Source organism: Rhopilema esculentum, chromosome 10 (genome assembly GCF_057945365.1).
Source record: "Rhopilema esculentum isolate cy_ngs chromosome 10, ASM5794536v1, whole genome shotgun sequence".
Taxonomy (NCBI): Eukaryota; Metazoa; Cnidaria; class Scyphozoa; order Rhizostomeae; family Rhizostomatidae; genus Rhopilema; species Rhopilema esculentum.
In genome coordinates, this window is record NC_142824.1 from 4,203,199 (window position 1) to 4,225,157 (window position 21,959).

Sequence of the window (21,959 nt, forward strand, 5' to 3'; positions counted from 1 at the left end):
CAGTGTTTTTGCTTTTTCTTGCCACCTTCAAATATTGCGGTATCAAAGTTTCAAAAGCTTCACTCACAATAAAAAACTCACAAAAAATAATGATAAAGACTTAAAATGCTTGGAAAAAATTCTCTTCAAATTCAAGACACGTTTAAGATATGCATCAAAATACCATAAACCAAATTCACAGAAAACGCAAAAAATTGGGATGTACTTTGATGTACTGTTAAGTTGCTTCTTAAAGCTAGCGACTGAGGATTTAAAGGGTACGAGAAGATCAAAATATTAGACAACAATTGAAGATTTGGAGGTTGAATCAGCCATCATAGATATTACAGGCAAGGGTTAGGGGGAAGGTGTCAGCTAATTACTAGATACACTTGTGGGTAAGATTGTTCCTGTCAGTAAAAAATCCTTCTTGTCAATTTTTCCTGTTTTCCATGATAATCTTCCTTCGTGCATGAGAATTGGCAAAGTTTTTTAAGCATAAAAAAAAGCGTCTGATAAGAATCAGTACCATTCGTAGTTAAAGCCTTTTCATATCTAGTAAATTTGAGATTAGCTTATTTGAAAAGAATCTGAAGATCAATAGGATACTGTAAAGGTACTGTTCAATATTACTAGGGTAAACACTGTTACTGTTACCCTAGAAACTTGCTGATAATTATCTTTAATTTTGGCATTATTTGCTACATTTTGATTACGTGAAAAGTGAATAAATTTTCTATCAAATACTCTGAAAGACATATCACATTTGTCAATGAAATGACATACATATTAAGATTTAAAATTTTTCACGAAATTCCGCTTCTTTAAATTCTATTCACAAAATGTACTATAAACAAATATTTAATAGGGTGTTTCATTTCATTTTGCTCCAAATCCTTGATCTTTTCTTTTTTCCATTGTTCCCTTTTCCAATAACATCCAGAAGGTATGTTTTATATTTGCCAATGCATTCTTTCTCAACCATATTATACAAAGATCTTCCGTAAGTTCGTCGAAACGTTGCTTTAATGTCGTTGAGATCACACTATATAGAAACGTTTTCATTAAGTTTCTTATAAGTGGCTAGAAAAAACAGTGTTTTGAATCACTGTTCTAAGAGTATCATTTGACAGATTTTATGGGTTGTTGATAACCTTGGAACGAAAAATTCTCAAACAAAAAGAGCCGTCTATAGAATAAGCCTCTTTTCACAGTGAAGGTTACAAGACCAAAAACAGCTTCTGGCACAAAACAGACTTTGAGATGTTCTTGACAAGAGATCTATAGATTTCGTTGAAACAAGGCAAGCTGGAATCAACATGATTGCATTGTCAACAGTTTCATTTTTTGCATCTTCTTGCATTATGTTGCATTCAAAGGGCCTTTGAATAGGGAATGAATCACTATCAATAATTTTCTCAATAACTGTTTTTTATCTCAAAAGGCATACACTTGAAATTGATGACAACTACGAAGAAATATTTCATATTACATAAATGACAGGCAACATTTCAGAAAAGAGTTTCTATAGTAGGTAGTCGATCTCTTTGCATTGCTACCTCCATAAAGCACACCTGAAGGAATCCCTTTCTTTTAGAAATGAGCATATATATAGAAAAAAAGCAAAGATAATACCTCTGCCCTTGTGAGAATGCATCTCACAAGCATTTTTACATCCATTGGATGAAAAGCCATAGCTTGGTAAATTCTTTCACAGAAATACATTGGTGCATCACGGGAGTTGCAAACTAGAAAGAAAGAAAAAACATGCTGATATTGTAACAAACGTAAACAATTTTGACATAGCTATATTTTGAATAACTCCCGTTAAGACATCGAGTCATGGTAGAGGAGAAGGTATACCAAAATACCCCAAGTCATAATTTTTGTGCTGTTATGCTACTGGACGACCAAGAGATTGCTACGGTGATCAGCAAATGACCCCGTGCAGAGGACGCCTATTCATTATGTCTCGATAACTTTATATTTATTTTATTTACCAGAAAAACCTGTATAGAATGGTGATTAGTTTTGGTGTATATAAGCAGCTCTAGCAGATGGGACACATTTATACAGTCAAAAGATATAATTACCATAGAAAGGTTAGGATAATTTTGGGGTACAGTTGTTTGAAAGAAATAGAAACAAAAATAATTGTTTATTGAAAACAATATATATTTTATTCTTTTTTAGAGGGGGGGGGGGGGGGGAAGGTTGGGGCATGTTATCTTGTTAAAAAAACATAAGCATTCTACAAAGCAAGGTGAAGTTATGATATGACGTATGTGAAGGAAAATTACACTTACTAATAGCTGTCAGAGCTTCTAGAAAGTCACCACTGATGTCTGCCTCAAGATATTCCAAAATATCACTGCCAGTAATCTATGAATTATCAAATTATCATGGATATGGAATTATCAAATTAATATGGATACAAATTCATATGGAAAGCTTTTTCTCACAAATTAAAAACTGCTGAAATCTGTAGCCCAGCCAAACTAGAAATCACATATCTTGTCTGTGATGAATAAAAAACAAAAAAGCTTGTTTTTTGAGTTTGCTACAATCAGATGACTATCGTTAAATTATATCATATCGCTATATTAGTTTCTCTTACAAACATTGGTGGAAGCTTTTATCTGTTAGTGTAAAATGTAAGAGTACATTAAATTGATTAATTTAATAGATAGGTATTAAAGTCTATTTTAAAAAGCATTACCTTTGCAAAATGCTGAAATGTAGCATTCAGATGAGCAGAGTTTCTCGATGTCAAAATGTCAATGTAAACGTCATAATCTTGATCTTTTCTTGAGTGTGCCTGAAATGAGACCAAAGCACGCTTTCGTCGCAAAAAATAGCTCTAATTTTAGGATTTTAGGACAAAAACTTCATTTAATAGATTTGAAATTTAAAAACCTCTCTTAATTCAACTTTTTTCCCTTTAATTCAGAAAAAGTTAAGCAAAAGCCTTTTCACTTAAATAGCTTTAAGAATTGCAATACACAGCTAATAATTTGTTTCACGATTACTGAAATTATTCAATAGATAATAGATATAGCATTAACAATGAGTTTCACTCTCACTTAGGCCCATTTGTTTTGAAAAAAGTCCACAAATTCTCGTTATCAAAAACTTTTCGTAAATAAAGTGTTACTTTTTAAAAAGCTATCAAATGCATTATTTTCTGATTCCTTAACTTTTATGCACTCAGAATAAGTTGTCTAGTTGTCTACCCCTATTTATTATAATTTTTTTGATTAACTGAACAATGCAAATTTTGCTTGGAACGATTTTTCTGTTAAAGTCCAAATTCAAAAATTCAAAAATATTGATTACCTCGAAAAGTTTGCTTGCATCTTTTTGCGCCAATTTATCGTCAACAATGTCTCCTTCATCACGATCACACTTTGTAAAAAATATAAATTCTTGTCGTTAATACAATACAATCTACCTTGAATTTGATGCTTACAATCTTGATGAAAATAAACTTGTAAGACAAATACTTATGTAAGATAAAAATAGAAAGGTTTAGAAATGCATGAAATATAATCAACTAATCTGTATTTTGCTTTTAAATATAAGTGTTACACATATTTTCATATTTACAACAAAATCGATCAAATTATAAATTACTGCTTGTAAAAACGTTCTTTATTACTGTAGATTAATAGCAGTTATATATGACCTCATTTTTTTAGGAAAATAAGTTGATCTGTTATCATTTTGAAAATAAAAAGCTATTTCGTTCTTCAAGTTGGCATTGAAAAGTAGAGCCATATGATTCAAGTTAGTAGTAGTGCGTGATTCATGTGATTGAAATCAGATTGGCTACAATCATACCTTCATGATGCGATTGAACAGAAATCGTATCCATCCAGATGTGACTTGCTCTATATCTTCTTGTAGGTCTCTTCCAAATACTATAATAAAATAGAATTTAATATCAGTTAAAGTCTTACAAAAATCATGTTTTGTATATCATGCATCAAGAGATGAAATATTGTCAAAAGTGCTTTCAACTTAAGGTCTAACCAAGGCTTAAACATAACTTTCACATCTATCAGAAATACACATGGGTACATGTAATTCAATTTGAGTTTACGCTAATGACAATATAAAATGATATGACATATTAAAAATGGGTAACACTTTCCAATGCGTTGCGTTTATCGAGCAAGGAAGGAAATTGCAATACTCAAAAAACTGCTGATAATTCTTTATTATTCTTGTCAGACGTCCATTTGTTAAGATTTATAAAATTTTCTGTGTTTACAGCAAAAGCACTAGTTTTGCTCAGAACAACCAATATGACAAAGAAAGACGACACTGTAAGAATTTGCAACTTTGACAAAAAGCATGTTTACTTACTTCCTTGGTATGCTCTTTTAATGACGTTAATTTCCTAAAGTAACAAGGAAGTTGTCATTTTAAACAAAACCTTCTTTCTTTAGAATAAAACAAATTCATGAGACTATGTCATTGTCTTTTTACAAAAATAGCTACAAAAACAAGTGATCTGTTCCCGTTGACGATTGTTTTCGGTGTGTCGGTGTGCACTATATCTTATCAGATGATAGAGTTTTTAGCCTACCAAATATTTCAATCTAGGATAAAAATGTACTAGAAAGGAAAGGGCATATTGTATCAACATAATATTGCATCAGACGATATCGATGCTCGAAACATCGTTTATACGATTAGATCTTACCTTCATCTTTATCTTATTATGATACACGATATTGTAAGACACGCAATCTAGTATATTTGGCTGTAAATCATATAGCACGGGGGCTATATTTGGTGTTACTATCACATATAAGAAGCTCCAGACTTAGTAGGCATACCACATAAAAACTGTGTAACATATGTCCCTGTTTTTAAGCAAAACAGGTAGAAGTTAAATGCAATGATAAAGTGATGAGATGCTCGATATATCAATTGGGATAAAATAAATCATATTAATAATATTCTCATACGTCGTTTCCTCTGGTGCACAAAATTTCCGTCATTGCATCGGTTAGTGCCTCTGAATTTTCATCTTCTTCACCCACTTCCTGTTTGGACTGTTTAAAGAGGCAATTCAGTTACCACCTTCTTGTAAAACTGCATTTACTGTAACAGCAATCTCAGCCTTTCCAGGCAGATCAAAGTTCAAAGAAATATGTAAATTGGTATTTGCCTTTTTAAAAACGCACTTTCAAATAAAGATGGCGAAGTTGATATGGCATTAGTCCAGGGTGCTACTTATCTATAGATTTCATGTGACCGTAAAGGTTCTGAAAAAAGTTTCCTGTGATAAAGTAATTTGGAATCTTTGATATTGAAAGTCTTAAATATGCAATAAAAATCATTTTATTGAAGAGAAGCAAGAGACACATAAATACCAAACATAATTTAAGATGTTATAAGCAACTTTTTGCTAACAAATCCTTTGTCTTTGCAAATATTTCCTGTGACAGAAGTATCTTTTTCCTGAAATTTCGTTTGACCACACGGTCACTGACAAAATAACGCCCTGCATTATTCTACTTTGCCTGAAAGCCAGTGTTATGAAAAGGCGTAAAGAATTGCATATTCTGTCAAAAAAATGAATCGATGATTAGCTACGCAAATGCAGTTACTCAGAATATTGATGACCAACCAAAAAACTTATATTGTACCTTCAATATTTGCTGTTTTTTAGACGGACCTAGATATTCCCTTGCTAAAAACAGACCCTACTTTTGTTTTGCTACACGAACAAGTTTCTACAGAAAGCTCGATGTTACAGCAAAAAACAATTATATATTATGCAGATTCACATATTATGTATTTGTTGCTTATCAGCTCAGCCTATCTTGAAATATAATGCATTTATTAAACGACACTTACATTCCAAATTTCAAATATTCCTGAAGAGTCGTAGACCTCTGGGGCAAGCATTAATCCAAGAATAAAGTCCTCCATCTCAGGACCCGTTAGGAATCGCAAATCATCCACAAGATCCTTCGGTAAAATGAAAATAAATGATTTTCTGTAGTTGAATTCTTTTGACGTTATATGAAGTTCTATTCCTTAACCTTATAGAAAAGTTGGTGTCGGCAATAAATTATGCAATAAAATTTTCCAATTATCAATAAATTATCCATTATTATGCAGAACTTCGTATTGTCTGTTTTTGCTAATAGTAGTACCTTTTTCATTGCGTACTTTTGTTGGTAAAAGACATATGGCAAATAACAAATTATAAAATCTTTGACATAATACACGGAAAAATGTAAACACCGGCTCAACTTATACCCATCTGTCATGTTTGATAAGAATTTTACGTCGCATCACATTTGAATTAAAAACTTTATCTGATTTGAAAAATCATCTATGTAAGTGCTTGCTAAAAATTCACCAGGAACACTTTTGACATCTTGAAAGAAATTCTCAACCATAAAAAATGAGCCAAATCAGAAAAAAACAAACCCTTCTGTATCTCCTAAAAAATTCCCGGACAATCAGTTGTCTTTGCGCGTTGTTACGTGAGATGATAAACTTCAAGATTCCATCAACATTACGAGCTGAAAGAGAAATGAGTTGCTACAAATCTCTTGTCCTGTGAAAAATTTATTACCCAATATTGGCACTCTATTAACCTTCCTGTACTTACTCCATACGTAAAGATCAAATATTTGAAAATCAAAGTTGATTTTTCTTCTTTGATCAAGGCAATATTTAGAATTTTTAAAGGTCAATAAATCTTTGTAATGATATTATTCTAAAATTTTAAGAATTGAATCACATTTAATGTGTAAGAAAAACATAAATATTACCAATTTTGTGAGGAACCACTTTTCTAGTTTACTTTTGTTGGAAAGTGTGCAAAATTATGTCCCTTATCAACGACCCCCTCACGTCGACATTTGGTTATTCAAATATTGAATAAATTGATATGTTGAAATTAAAAGCAAACTTTGAGCCTGTCTTTAACATCAAATGATCTTAAATTCCAAAGGATTTTCCCTGTTTAGTCCTTATCTGGAAACTATCTGATAACGAAAAATGTAAAATAACAAACAAGGAACTCTTTCTTGCGATTCCTTTGTGTAAAATGCAAAACGCAATGCCTAAACAACATACTCTTTTGCAGCATAGCTCGTCCAATTGCCTGTGCATCTTTTAGGGCATTGAACTCATCCATCGGAATGCCTTGTATTGTGCCTCGATAATACTGTTGAAACAATGCAAAATAAAATTTTATGAATACTCACTAAAGTTTTCCATTTCCTTTCAGTTAGATATAGCTACGTAGATAAGCTACTTGATTGTAAAATATTAAGACAGAGTTAGGACAAAATCTGTAGCTGACATGTGTGGTTTTTACGAATGCTAAAGATAACTGACCCTTTCGCATTCGCATGGAGACTATTTCTTTGATCCCCTACATTGTAAATTGTTGTATAATGCCAAAATATTCATTAAAATATGCATTTAGTGTCTGGTATTTCTGCTAAGTTTTTGTTTCTTGAAATTTCAATTTTGCAAAGAATATTTGTTCTGATCTCCTCCTTTTATTCAAACATACATGATTTAAAGACATTTCTTTTAAAGACACTTATAAATCTGACCTTCTTCCTCCTTCCCTTTATAAATGGCACAACCTTTTCAAAGAAGTTGCTGTCTCGCCTTCCAATAAACGAGGGATCTTGCACAGGTTGTGGTAGACTATGGCTTTTTACACTCCCCCTACGGTATGACCCGGATGCAGAGCCACTGTCATTGTCACTACCGTCCGTTTCACCTTTGAATTTAACCCGATTTTCTTGTCTATTCATCCCTCTGGCTGCAGTTGAAAATGAAACATTTGCAAGAACGGATTTTTTCTTTTCGCCACCTTCATCATCTGCATCTTTGAAATCTAAATTCTTCAAATTGTTTCTCAATTCTTCTTGATCTTCTTTCCCACCCCCTTCTCCATCTGAATTTTCTTCTTCCTTAGGTTTTGGAGCAACATCTTCATCTTCATCTTCTTCGTAGTCGAGCTCAAGTTCAACAACAGACTCTTCCTCAAGTTTGGCAATGCGCTGTTTAAATGAAATGTGAATTATGGAATTTGTTTGTAAATTGAAAAAAACCCAACTATAGTGCTATTTTATCAATCCATAATCGTAAGCAATACATTTTCTAGAGGGGAAAATTAACAATTTTTTGTGAAAGCATGATAATTTCTCAAATTTATGGCAAGGCATACCTCTCTTCTTAGATTGAGACTTTTGAGCAAAGTACTTGAGACTTGAATCTTTCGAAGAATTATGGTTATGGCATCATTAAGTGAAAGCCGTTTGTTAAATGTCACCATATCGGCTGGGACGACAAGCTTGGGCACTTTAGACTGAAAGAGAAGAGATTTTACATTTGATGGTACCAATGAAATGAATATATGCAAACAATAGTTGAATGCAGATTACAGAATCGCCACTGTAGATTAAAGTGTGTCGGGCTTATACCCAACTTTCGTTTTTCTTATGTTGACTAACCTGTACATATGATAGCTAATACAGAAACTTTCAAATCGCTGTACTTGGCGATTAAATTTAAGATAAGATAATCTTTTACTCCTAAGAGAACTCTGTCACAACTCGGGGTATTCCACAAAGACTGTTGACTGATGCAAAATGAGAAGACTGGGTTATTTCCAAAAGTTCAAGGGACGTTTACGATAAAAATGTTTTACCCAAAAATTTTGTGCATAAATATGGCTTTGTAACTGTTATAGTACACAATCTACTAGACTCAAACTAATCAATGACTTCGTTAACATTCTACTGAAACAAAATGGAGAGAAAAAGAGCTTTTAATATACCATGAGGAGCTTCCTCTGTTCTGCTGGGAGTAGGCCTAGATAATAAAAAAAAGTCATGTTGATACAAGTATATTGAATTCAATCTAAAAAAAATTTCAGAATTTCCCACGCACGATCTTTTGTGGCATTTTTTGATGGCTCATCTGCACCATAACACCAAACGAAGTCATCTCTGGTCATCATACAGTGTTTCATATTAGAGTGAGTGTCGGATAAAACAGACTTGTGAATATAAAATAACATATTTGTCCTATAGTGGGGTTTGTAATGCACCAGAACATTAGAATAGATATCTTTTTTTCAATATGTTTAAATTCTTTACTTCTACCAAAATAATTAAGCGAGATTATTCCAAGCTAAATTTAGCCTAGAAAACTGTCTGTTGATAGAACTTATGGTTGACCAGAAATAATGAGCTCGTTTGAATAATTCTGATGGAAATAGATATAAGAGCGTAAAGATTATGATGGAGGCAATGATAGAATTATTGATGACTTATTAGCAAAGGATGACAAGAGATTCTATTGACATGTTCTAATAAGAATATTGCTAGTCTGATCATGCATGTGATTTATACTGATAAAAAAATTCCTTACTGTTTAATAATGAAACTGGCTGTACTTGGAATTTTCATCAATAACGGCGTTGCCTAAAAATGCGTTTTGCGAAACTCTCGCGATTTGTATCTTTTTTAAAAGTAATTGCTTTTTAAAGTAAAAAAGTTAAAAATCTGAAGAAAAAGCTCACCTGCAATGATTCTCATCATAAGGCCGCGTTGTGTCGAATGGCACGTGTTTTTGATGTAATCAAACAAATCCATGTCATATCTCAACTTGAATAGTTCTTTGATCATTTTGTAATCGCGCTGCAAAAGAATTTCATCCCAATCGTTAGAAAATACTAACTTTTAATATAATAAATAATGTATAAAAACACTGATATGATAACTTATAATAGCACCGTATGCTGCAAACCTAAGGCGTTGAATCGCTTTTCTCGAATGCTTTGCTGTAGTTATTCTAACCATAGTATTGGTTACTTTAAAGTCATCAAATTGAAAAACAAGAGTCAGTCACACGTAGACAGTTGCAAATATGAACCTATGAACCGGCATTCACCCTAACAGTTGAATAAATGGAAAGACGTTCATAGCGATGTGATGAAAGAGCAAATCATTAAATTTGTGTTCGTGAATTTCATGATTCGCTGGCAGTGCATATTCAGTGATAATTCGCTGACATTTGGAGCAGCAATGTTAGATTAGAGTTTATCTACTTTGATATGCGATGCAAACTCATCGAGGTATGGGTATCGTAATCTTTGAAAACTTGGGTTATCTATAAACTTGAGTAATTTTCTATTAGGCCTCTTAAAACTTCATCGCTAAGAAAATATCAGAGCAGAATTTAAAAACTGAGAAACCTTAGCATTATAGAAAGTAGCCATCTTCTAGTAAGGAGCACTTACGTCTTGCCTGCTTATCATAATTCTCGTTATAGTTTTGTCATCATCAAGTCCTCCGTAATGTGTTCCATGTAACTTCTCAACAAAATATCCAGGTGGGTTCTGTATGTATTGAACTGAAAAAGTAAATAGATTACAAAAATGGCTGAAAAGAAAATGGAAGCAGATGGTATCACGCATTATTAATGTCAATATCACACCAAATACTAGGGTTTTAGAAGTCTCACTAAATGGCTAAAAGATGATCATTATTTTGGACTCTGCAAATCAGCAGGCAAAATTAACAAAGGGTTGTCCTGGTTGCCGTATTCTGAAAATGTATTTAGATATTTTTGACTAGATATTTTAATCATAGATCTTAAAAGATCGCTTGATGGTAAAAGTTGCCTGATGATCGTATTAAGCGTGAAGCTCTGGGTAGAAACGTAAACCAGTCCGGCTCTACAGACATAAATACATATTATATCGATGTTAATATTTTAAGAAATACTTGCCTAAAGCAGTCTTTGAAAACAAATTTTACAAAGGTATGGTTAAAAGTAGTGCTATTCTTTAATTTTCTTTTTGATTACCAACAAAACTCAGATACCCAGTAAATTGAAATGATAGGCACAGCTAATCTAAGTGAAATGGCACACATTTTATTAAATATTAAAATTGACTCACTTATAGTGAGAAGACATCTGCGCATGTTTCCGGTGAAATGATTAATGACGTCATTTTCAAGATCATGGTGCTTAAACTAGAACAAATGAAATCATATTGAATGCCACGTAAGAAATTTTTTAAGTAAAATAAAATGTATTTGGATCAATTTTCTAAGTAGATATGCTAGCAAAAATGCTTATATATTACCTTTCTATATTCTGACAGGATTGTTCGAAGAGTCGCGTAGCCAAGCTTGCCAAATACTTCAGTAAACTTTCTCTCCATCTGATCGCCTGCAACTCCCAGTATCTAAAATGTATCACGTTAAATTGTAGAATGATTTTATGGCCATGAAAGAATATGCTATGAATTAAGGATCGGAGGAATACGTAAGTAAGTTCTGAAATATGATTCTGTGCCTTATATAGTGTTTTCTACTTAAACATTATATAAGGCACAGATTTAATCAAGACTGAATATGCCTTTGCATTCTACAATGTCCTAATTTCTCATTTTCAAAGGTCTCTTCTATATATATTTTGACACATGATCTTACTGTATTACACTATATAACTGATGAACTTACTACTTTAAGTACTCAATGTCCTGGCAAATTTAGTGAGCACCTTCAAATTCCCATTGGTTGAGTTATACAATATGTTATTGTTATGTTCTTGAATCAGTAGCGAGGACTATATGCCAAAAATTTTTCATTTGTAGATATACCCCCAGAACCTATTGTTCACATGGATGGTTGTTTGACGAGACATGTTTTAATTTAAAAGAAAAAAAGAGAAAAATTTGAATAACGGTTTATATTTACAGCGAAAAGTGCCTTTGCCGTGACCAATGCTTCTTCTTTATTCGGTTCACCACCGTCAATTGCTCGATTGGCCTTTTGTGAAGAAAGATAGCGTAATTAAATCTGTTACTTGGGAGTGCTAAAGAGATGAGAATAAATCAAACTGTGTTTCAATATATAAGTGAAATCTAATCTCTGCCTAAAAGAAAAAATGGAAGTTGCTATAAAGAATGTGGTTTTCATATGACTCACCACTGCAAGTGTCAATAACATCCTTTGGAAAGACCCGGTCGTCTCGTCTTCGAGATCATCCATGAGATCTTCAGCATAGCCTTTAGCAAAACAAATGTCAAATAAAGATAAAATAGTAAATCAAACATAAAAAGCCTTTTTCAAAGGAACAATTGCTAAAATCTAACAGTAAACTAAGAGTAAAGAATCGAAGTCAAGATCTGCGAACCTATCAATACCTTTTTGCTCGCAGACACGAGGACTCTCATTTAAATTGTATATTGGGGCTGATCCAATATTTCAAGGTCTATGTTCTATTAAGTTTAATTTTTCTTGGTAGAAAACAATAAGGTTTGTGAAATGTGATATTCTAGGTATTATAGCTAGACACATTCAAGTCAATAGGTATAGAAAATTTCGAGATAAACAACAAATTAAACTTTAATTGTTTCGAAGCAGGTATTTCAAAGCTAGTTTACGAATAATCTTAAAGCTTCGGGCTCTCGTAGATTGATTTAAGCTGACCACCCCATTTGTTATTAAATTTGATGACGCCTTGCCTAGACAGAATTGCAACATCAAATGGTTATGCTCAACTTTTCGACAGAAGGAAGAAAAGTTTTTGCTGAAGTGCGTTTGCGCAAAAATTTCAGTTTATACACATGCCCCATCTCCTTCCAGCATAGAATTAGAAAAAAACATTGAAGTGACACTGTAGCCCTTATACGTATTTCGACTTTGAACTTGACACACCATGAATGAAGATTGAGTGATTTCAAGATATTAGAAACCAATTATTGAGTACTAATGTTAATAAGATGGATTCTAAAATGAGTCCTTACGACGCTTGTAGCAAGTCTTGATGGCTGCAATTTCCTAAGAAAAAAGTAATATATTTGATAAGTTCTTTATACAATTTCCCTAAAGCATTACAGAGAAAAGAAATTATATCAAAATGCGCTGTTAATGTGAAAACTTGAGAACAGCCAATATTGTCACGCTAGAAACATCCATGAGAGTTTGAGAAGCATACTGGTAGGGCAAAAATAAATAAATTTTGCCCAAATAACGCTAAAAAAAATTCATGAAATCATTCAGTATCATTTCTGTATTCCAAAAAGTTTATATAACGCACTTTGAATGAATTAAATATAAAGCAATAAAATGGAACCTCGTTGTCTCTTGTGCATAAAATTTCCATCAGAACTTCTGGTTCCTTTTGCAATCCCTATGATTTGATATAAAAGTAAATTTTTCAGTTTTATACAAAAAATATTGCAGTATAATTTTTGGACATAAAACTCTACTTGGAAGCCATTTTTTTATCAGTGGTATAATTATTGGACATAAAATGCTGATTTTGCAGTATAGAATGCAATATCTGGCAGCAAAATTATTGGAAATAGAATTCTACTTCGAAGCCAATATTTTACAAGTGGCAGAAAATGGGGGAATGATGGTGGGCTCCAAGACTTTTTTAACAAAATTTGTAGAATTGGATCGTGATTTGACTCAGCATGAAAACAATATTTTTTTAATGAAGCATCCATATTTTTTACTATTCTCATCTTAAACCGAAACTCATTTGTTGTCATCGTGCTATTTTGAAAAGTATTTGATTTTTACCACCCCTTCAATAACTAGCGCAATTGATTCTTACAAATACCTATAGCATAACGAGTGTGTTTTAGGTCGTTTTATAATGAGAGGTCTAATTCAGATTTCATTCGAATATTAAGCAGTGTTCATAAACTAAGCATATATTAAGATAGATCAAAATATTATTTCATCGATATTGCGGTCAAAAACTGCCTTGATACAAGATTGCTTATTTATACATATAAGTATCTTTCTTTACCTTCATGGCATCTCTTAAGCACATTGCGTCATACTCGGCAGGAGGGAGCATCATATAAGAAACAACACTAGCAATATCTGCTGGCAGCAACTTTCGAACTTGTGTTAACAGACTCTGAAAAATGATAATTGCTTTGTTAAACAGTTAAAATTTAGCTTCAAGGAGAATCATTTCCAAATTTTCGATAATATTAAAGATAACTACTGATAATATTATGATAATATTAATGATAAGTAACTACTGATCTTAATTCATAAGCTCGTGGACAACAAACATTTTAATTCTCGATATGCTTAAATTCAGGTATTTTTCCAGTATACTAACAAAAACTCTTAGAAAAACGATATAGTCGACAATTTGTAAGATTTTTCAATTCACGAGCTGGTAGGAAAAATTTGCATCACTCTTTGACTTAAAATTAATTAGTCTACACTTCTTCTGATACTATTTTCATCATGAATTCCCAACAGTGAAAATTTTAAAGTTTCCCGAAAAAAGGAATAGTTAAAGCTTATATTTGACAATTGACATCCAGGTTTCGCTAAAGGTTCACGTAATCAGTGCCGTGGCCTTACAATAATGATACAGCTTACGCATCGGTTTTTAGAAAGAAATCTTTCTTGCAGATATTTCATGCATTTTAAAATGCATATTTGCAGCATAATGATTGCTATTTGTAAAATATTTGCTTTTTTGGATACAATGTTTTAATGTGGTTTTCAATATTTTTAGTTCGAAACATTGAAGAAACGTCAAGTTGCTAACGTGATCTTTGCTTGAACCTTCAAAGTTAATTATTGGTTGTAGAGACCCAATAAAACGATGCATACAATGTTTCTGAACGCACTAATCATACTAAACAAAAGATGATTGAATGAATGATAGCTATTCTTTAAAATGTCATTTAACAATTTCTTAGAAAGAAGGACTAAAATTCTAACCTCTAGATATTCATCTCTATACATTTTTCTTATCCACCTTCTGTTTGTGTTTTTATGGCCAATTATCGTGTCAACGACAACTTCAAGATCCGGTTCTGCAAAGGTTTTGAAAATTTGTTAAAGCGAAAATTATCATGAATTTTAGTTATACGTAAGCGAAAACTCTAAGTATTACAGAAGTGAACATGATGTTGCCTGGGGGTGACCTTAAAGGGAGCCAACCCGATGCCAGCAATAAAAGATAATCATACTTTTATGAAGCCAGCACCAACCCCCGCGCATTATATACCATTTAATTATGTAAGACTTTTCATATTATTTGGGGGCGTGATTCAACTCTCCATTTCCAACAATTTGCGTAACTAAAGTTGTAGTGACTCATGAGATTTCAGCTAAAAATCGTACATCTTGTTAAGATACTTTGCAGCTAAAAGTTAATTCATTTTAATACCTCAAATATGAAAGGTTTCTGATCCTAATGAGATAGAATAACTGTTTTTAGCCTATGGATCTCAACTCTACCAAATCCTCAGAGATCTATAAGATTTCTAGAGTAGAGCAATTTTTGTTAAATGAACCTGGTAAATTTTATTTAAGCTCTTCTAAAGCTTTAGTCAATAGCTTGTAAGTATATGTTAATGCATTATGTAATACCTGGTGTCTTTACAAGAGCTTCCCTTATAATAATGGTGTCTTTTTCAAGCCTTGCTTTGGTATGATTGACATCTCCGAAATCACATGGTTCAATCACCAAAGGCGGTAGAATCTCCTCCCCAGCAGCTGAATCCGGCCGTTTGTATCTCTTCTTCAACCTCCCAAATTCATCGTAACTGTCACCTGAGGAATCATCATTTTTTGTATCCATAAAATCAATAGGAGTCTGTGGCTTTTTCAAATATTGTTTGGTTAGAATCATTTCATCATCCTCTGAGTCCGTGCTGTCGAACCCCTCGGATATGCTTCCTCTTCTTCTTCTATGCTTTTTGCCACGCAGTACATACTTTTGTCCAGGCTTACCATCACGCAAAATCAAATTTGGCCCCCCGTCTGAATCCGAATCACTCCAAGACGAATCACTACTGGGCTCAGCGTCTCTTACAATCTTCAACTGCTGCGAAGGTGGAATGAAATCTTTTGGCTTGAGTGAAGGTCTTTTTGGTATTCTCATGTTCCTGTTGCTCTGTCAAGTTTATGATAGTCAGATGTAAATCAGAGAAAATATTAAGAATTGGCAATAAATGATAGACGATGGTAAGCCTACCATATCTATAGCATGGTCCTTAACCTTTTGATTCATAATTACTATTTGAAAGAGTACTAAATCCCTCCAGAAAGTTCCTACCTTTTACAGAGTCAAGCTGCTTTGGTATTGCTAAAATGGTCCATATGAAATTGCAGTGTAACGAAGCTCTTTAACTAGGTTCTGGTTCTTATCTAATGGAGTTTTTTATGATGAATGTGTTCAGTAATGTTTTGAAATTGTGTTTCGATTGATTCATCAAATGTTTAAGAGGTGCATTTGAAATACAAACCTTATTCAGGCTTCAAAGGTTCTAAAAAACTGTTTTAGCCATACGAAGACAGCTTCTATTCTCTAATATTCCTTTTTTCTGATTTAATTGTATACCACCTGCTGAAAATGTATGTAACGAAAGCTGCATCAAAAGCCAATATTTCCAATTGATACTGCAAATGATTAATGTTTGCTACTCACCTCGTCGTCTTCCTCATATTCGTCATCAACTTCCATTGGATCTTGGGGATCTGGAGTGGGGTCATTTCGTGGCGGAATTGGGGGTTTGATTGAATGTGGGTTTGAAGGTCCATTGATATTGTCAAGCTACAAACGAAGGATTTTCGTAGATTAAAGTGATCAAAAGCAAGAAAGTAAAGAAATAGAAAACAGCAATTGCAGAATTCAAGACGTAAAAGCTAAAATTTCTAACCTCTTCTTCTATCTCATCTTCAGAGCTCTCAGGTTCGGGTTCAGGTTTTGGCTAAAAGCAGAGCAAAGAGTTTTATTAACAATGCTAAAAGTTAGTTAAGCTGTTCCAAACCTTGACTAAATTCTGCTGAATCGATCGCTAAGATATACTTTGCACTAGCAGCAAGAAAATTGTAACAGAACCTGTGAGTGAATGATACTTACTATTGGCTCTATTCCTGATCAAATAGCTCTGGAACAAATGGAGTGGGTGGAAAATGTTTCCAAGTTTTAATAAATGAGGGATCATGGATAAACAGGATGAATTGATAATTTCAAACAACACTGTTAATGGAGTGGATGTGTAGCAGTCCCTTTTGATTGGAAGCAGAAGGGAAAAAAACTATTCAAGCAATCTTTGAGTGGTACAAAACATGAAATAGCTTTGAAAAAAGCAACCATTTTGAGTCATACTTCATCATATGAGTCATACTGACACTCTTCATCGTATAAAACATCAGAACGTAGAACAAAAACTCTACGCTAGGAAATATATATACCCTTTGTTAATCGAAATAGGCGAATCAGAGAACGCCAGCACATGACTGTTGAGGCAGTGCCGCTTGCCTATTGGAAATATTGCCAATGGAGCCCTAAGGTGAAAACGAACTCCTTATGTCTACGCATAAGTGGTTTTTCATGGTTATGTAGAGATATTCTAAAACTGCCAGGTGAAGGGACTATCGGCTAGTTTCTTATCGGTAAAGTCTAAAGTATGTTCAATTGTAGAATAGATTCTCTAGACAACATCACCCTATCAGACCATCCAAGGGTTTAAATAGACTTTAGTTTAAATTATATGGATTTATGTAATCTGAAAGGGGGTAAAATTTGAAACAAAGTCGGTATATATTCATTATTTTTATTTACTTTCTTAACATTTACTCGAATGACATTAAACAACTAGAAACATGGGTATTTTAATTGCTGAGAAAATTACCTTAATTCGCCTTGGGCTTTTCTTTACTCTTCTTCCGAGAATAACCTCGCGATAATAAAGATGTTTTTTCCAATGATCATTCTGTAGATAACAAAATAATGTAGAAAGCATTGCAATACATTATCATTTATTTATTGTATCATATATTTTCTATTTCTATACATATTGAGCAAATAATGATTCGTGAAAACGGCAATCGTATATCAGTCTCACTTTGGTAGAGTAGCATGAAACTTTGCAATAAGGGACAGTTTGATATGCTTAAAAATATAGGATATGGACCCCGACTGAAAATTGTCCCCTTTTTCATTTTCAGAGTGCAAGATATGAATAGGAACTATATCACATCTTTTTCAGCGTATCAAGCTGCCTTTATATAGGTTATATTGTACTTCTACTCTACTCTTTGAAGTTTGAACTTCTTTGAAGTTCTACTTTCGAGCAGCAAATGCAGCTATTTAAATGCATCTTTTCACTGCTTGGCTAGTTATGTCGCTTGGCTAGTTATTAGATATTGTACGTATGTGCGCTAATGTTATTTAATTCTACTTATTTACTTAATCATTTGATGGTTCAGCCACAAACGCAGCGCAACGTTGTTTTTTTGCGAGTTGTAGCAAAGATAGGTTTTAACTGAAGATAGATTTCTATAAAGCAAAGAAAATGATGCTAAAAGAAGCCAAAGTCATTTCATACCTGTGCTGACAAACTGTAGTCCGATCTTCGAGTTGTAGTTCCTGTCCACTGTTTGTGAAAGAAGAAAGTGAATGTAGCGTTCACTACTATACTTATATAGCATTAACCCAACCCTGACCAATCAACTTATAGATCTTATGAAATATGTCAGCATTTAATCAGCAGTTTTGAAAACGTGTATGCAACTGTCTAAGGGTCAATTTGATATTGTAGCTCTTGAATGAATCGATTAATTAAATTCAATTTTTTGATGGTCATGAAGTATTCAATAGTCCTACGTCTACGGAATAGATATTGAAATAGTCACTCGCTATTTGGTGCATAGAACAGGACAGTTTTAAGTTGCTACTCCGAGTTCCACGCATCTGTTCGATCATCGTGTATAGCTCTGCCTGTACGGTATCGAGCAATTTATGATAGGCCGGTAAACAGTAATTTTCATCAAACGTTTATTTTCATATGTTTATCCAATGTGATGACGTATCAAATATCTGTTTTTAGAATTTTTTATTTTGCATCAATGGCCCGAAAGAGCATCATGAAATACCTTTAAATATATGAATTCTGCTAAACGTGTTGGAAATTGGCCGAGCCATTGACACTCACGCACAGGCTCTTCCCTTAATCATATCACTGTGATTTGTTCTCTGTTCATACCTTTATGAACCAAGCCAAAAAATCAGCAATCCGTTTACAAACTTCGTTCATTGACCACACCTATCCAAATTTGGAACAAATTTAGCTGATTTTCTTTACTTAAAAGTATTTTTATGACGTTGTTTTAGATAATGTGGTCATAGGAAAAAAGTAGATTTATGATACGTCACACTAAAGAACTTTAAAAGTGCAGCTAGAGTTGTCAATTTATTCTGAACGATTTGAGAAATTGAATAGTCAGTTTAACAGTCTTAGCAATGTGTGCCAATTGTATGCTTTAATGAAATAAAAACCTTGTCTCTTTGGGGTGGTTTGGGGTTTTTTCTCCCTGGTGTTGTCATTGCATTGCTACGAGATGTCGATATTTCGTTTTTTGTTTTACTCTGAGGCCGGGATCTTTGGCCTGGTCCTGCTGATGCTGCTGGACGAACGTAGACATCAATCCTTTTTCTGTCACTTTTAGCAGATTTAGTGTTTCTCTCTACAAACATCTTGGGCTTAGCTTCAATTTCTTTCCTTGAGCTTATCATTTCAAGTTCGCTGGCTCTGCCGTACCTCGGGCTTTCTGGAAACGGCCTAATAATGCAAAAGTTTAACATGATAACACGCCAAAAATAAGTAAGCTAAATGTTGTACTTCATCACCTGACGAGTTGGACTGTATCGAATATCAATTAGTTGTCAAAAATTGTATATATAGATAATATTTCGAAACATCACTCATTCTTGGGTGGTGTAACACGGTCTTCTATGCGAAGGCTATCAGGTGCTAGATCCAACTCAAATGCGACTTGACGTGATCCTTGTCTGTTAATCTAGGCGAGAGTCATAGCCTAGGCAGTGGAAGGCAACTCTGAAGCGAAATGGTCCCTCACCGCAATTAATCTCACTCTTTGGAAGATTATGATAGAAATAATAGTCTTTAGTAATCTTTTTGTAGGACTGTGGGTTGCAAAAACGCTGCATTTATTCAAAGGGAATTGGTGCCTAACCAAAATGTTATATATCATATGTAGTTAAGAGACACAGGGAATGGTGACTGGAAAAGACATCGAATCTCTCCAAAACACCCTTCATCTAAAATGATGCAACTTCATTTTGCTTGAAATGTATCCAAATGTATATAATATAGAAATTGATAAGTTCATTAGTTGAATTCCACCTTTCCAATATCTTGATTTATTATGTTTTCATTCTCTGCGGATTTTTGTTGTACAAAATAACTTTTAAATTGAACTGATTGATAAAAGTTTTAATATACTTACTGATATTTGGGTATCGATGTTGGCTGGCCTTGCAGTACTTTTAGCTAAAAATTTAATAAAAGCTTCCTCTTAATCCAGAATTTGTTTAGTGCACATATCTCTGTTAACATGTGGTATTAATAAGAACATTTAAAGTAATTACTTTTGCTTCAACATTTTATCTTATGCATTAGCAGAAATTCAATGAAGATGGTTTTGTAAAGGACTATTTCCAGGTTATATTGCTTATTTGGATTTTGAAACTTGTACACTTATTTTCTAAACTTATACAGTTTCTGAATTCTTCGTATAATATACATAATTGTAAATGTCCTTCGATCAATAAAAGGTGGCTTAGTTTATAAATTGATTTCTTTAGAACCTAGAAATATCTAAAACCTTTTATGTCTTCTTCGATATTTCTTTTGCATCAAAATTTTCTTAGACACTCGCCAATCTACATTCCGTTTTGTGGTTTCAGCAATAACATTGCAAAAGGAAAAAATACTGCAACTCTAGACTTGAAAAGAGTTTTAGCTAACTGTAGAAATGGTTTATACAGTTATAACCAATATGGAGCATGAAACGAAATGCCATTTTAGAGATCTGAATATTGTTCGAACAGTTATACCTGTCAACAATATCTTTTCATTCACATCAAATTTATGCATAGTCATCAAAATAGCAAAAATACTCAGGTTTGAACAAAGCATTTCCAAATAATTGCTAGCCATTTCTTGCTGCTCCACGAGAAATATGTTATTTATGCGTCAATGGAATATACAGAAAATATAGATTTATGATCAACATATAGATAGTTCTGAAAAACATAAGGAGCATACCCGATATGTATGCAAAAGGTAGTCGTGCTCCTTCCATCTCTTGTCCAACAGAATACTGCTCGGCTGGAATTTCGGTGCGGACCTCTGCTTCAAGGACGACATAGCAGTGCCGACCTGGTAATCAGTTCTCTGTTTCCTATCTTCAGGTGCTAAAAACTTACTCAGACTGCCCTGTTACTGAGACTGTTTTCAGACAACATTGAAACAAGAGTATGTAGAAGTTGCCATGGATTCTAAAGACCTATAACAGGTTTGGTTGGATTCAGACCTCGTACCCATCTGGCAAGTGCTATGCGGAGCTAATTAAAAAGTAATCACGCAAGATCTGGTGGCCGGATTCACCATTTACAATAGTCTTAAGCCACACCGCAATGCACATTTAGCTTCCGAAGCATAAGGACTACGAAGATAGAATAGCAAGGAGAGCACATCGTAGACGGGGGTAAGTCTATGGGTTCTGAGGTCGAGGCTCGACCATGTCTCAATAAAAGGCTGTCTCCCCCTTATGCTCTGCCTAGATGATACTTCAAAGGTACATCAACCTCACGCTCTAGAAAGAACAATCATATCAATTTCTAGATGGTTGAAAAGATATGCAGATTCAAATGCTCTTTTCCCAATTATTTTCGCTAAGTTTATTAAAGTAAGATCAAAAGTGACAAGGTTTATATAAAGTAATGGCAGCTAAATGAAAAAGTGACAGATGAACACGAAGCTCGAGATAGAGAACATCGTTTTACACTAATGTGTAACGCACGAAAAATAGTAGTTTGATTTAAACATTGAAAATATACAATTTATCAAGGAATAATTAATATTTTTGCACAAGTAGCAAGCTTTCATA

General features: G+C 33.5%; 1 protein-coding gene across 1 annotated transcript; it reads right to left on the bottom strand.

The window, feature by feature from the left end:
• Positions 1 to 87: 87 nt before the first annotated feature.
• Positions 88 to 21,396, bottom strand: LOC135691310 (uncharacterized). The gene is made up of 32 exons (XM_065209140.2): positions 21,116 to 21,396; positions 20,295 to 20,338; positions 19,324 to 19,606; positions 18,374 to 18,421; positions 17,678 to 17,758; positions 16,700 to 16,750; positions 16,468 to 16,593; positions 15,408 to 15,933; positions 14,754 to 14,848; positions 13,813 to 13,926; positions 13,126 to 13,182; positions 12,797 to 12,830; positions 11,976 to 12,055; positions 11,745 to 11,816; positions 11,129 to 11,230; positions 10,940 to 11,015; positions 10,277 to 10,389; positions 9,557 to 9,674; positions 8,810 to 8,844; positions 8,198 to 8,338; positions 7,575 to 8,030; positions 7,087 to 7,177; positions 6,433 to 6,527; positions 5,851 to 5,964; positions 4,956 to 5,042; positions 4,348 to 4,381; positions 3,820 to 3,899; positions 3,316 to 3,384; positions 2,699 to 2,797; positions 2,286 to 2,361; positions 1,615 to 1,727; positions 88 to 1,024 (listed from the first exon to the last, which is right to left on the bottom strand). The coding sequence occupies exons 1-32, from the start codon at positions 21,215 to 21,217 to the stop codon at positions 854 to 856; spliced, it is 3,783 nt and encodes a 1,260-aa protein (XP_065065212.2). The 5' UTR covers positions 21,218 to 21,396; the 3' UTR covers positions 88 to 853.
• Between the last annotated feature and the right edge of the window lie 563 nt (positions 21,397 to 21,959).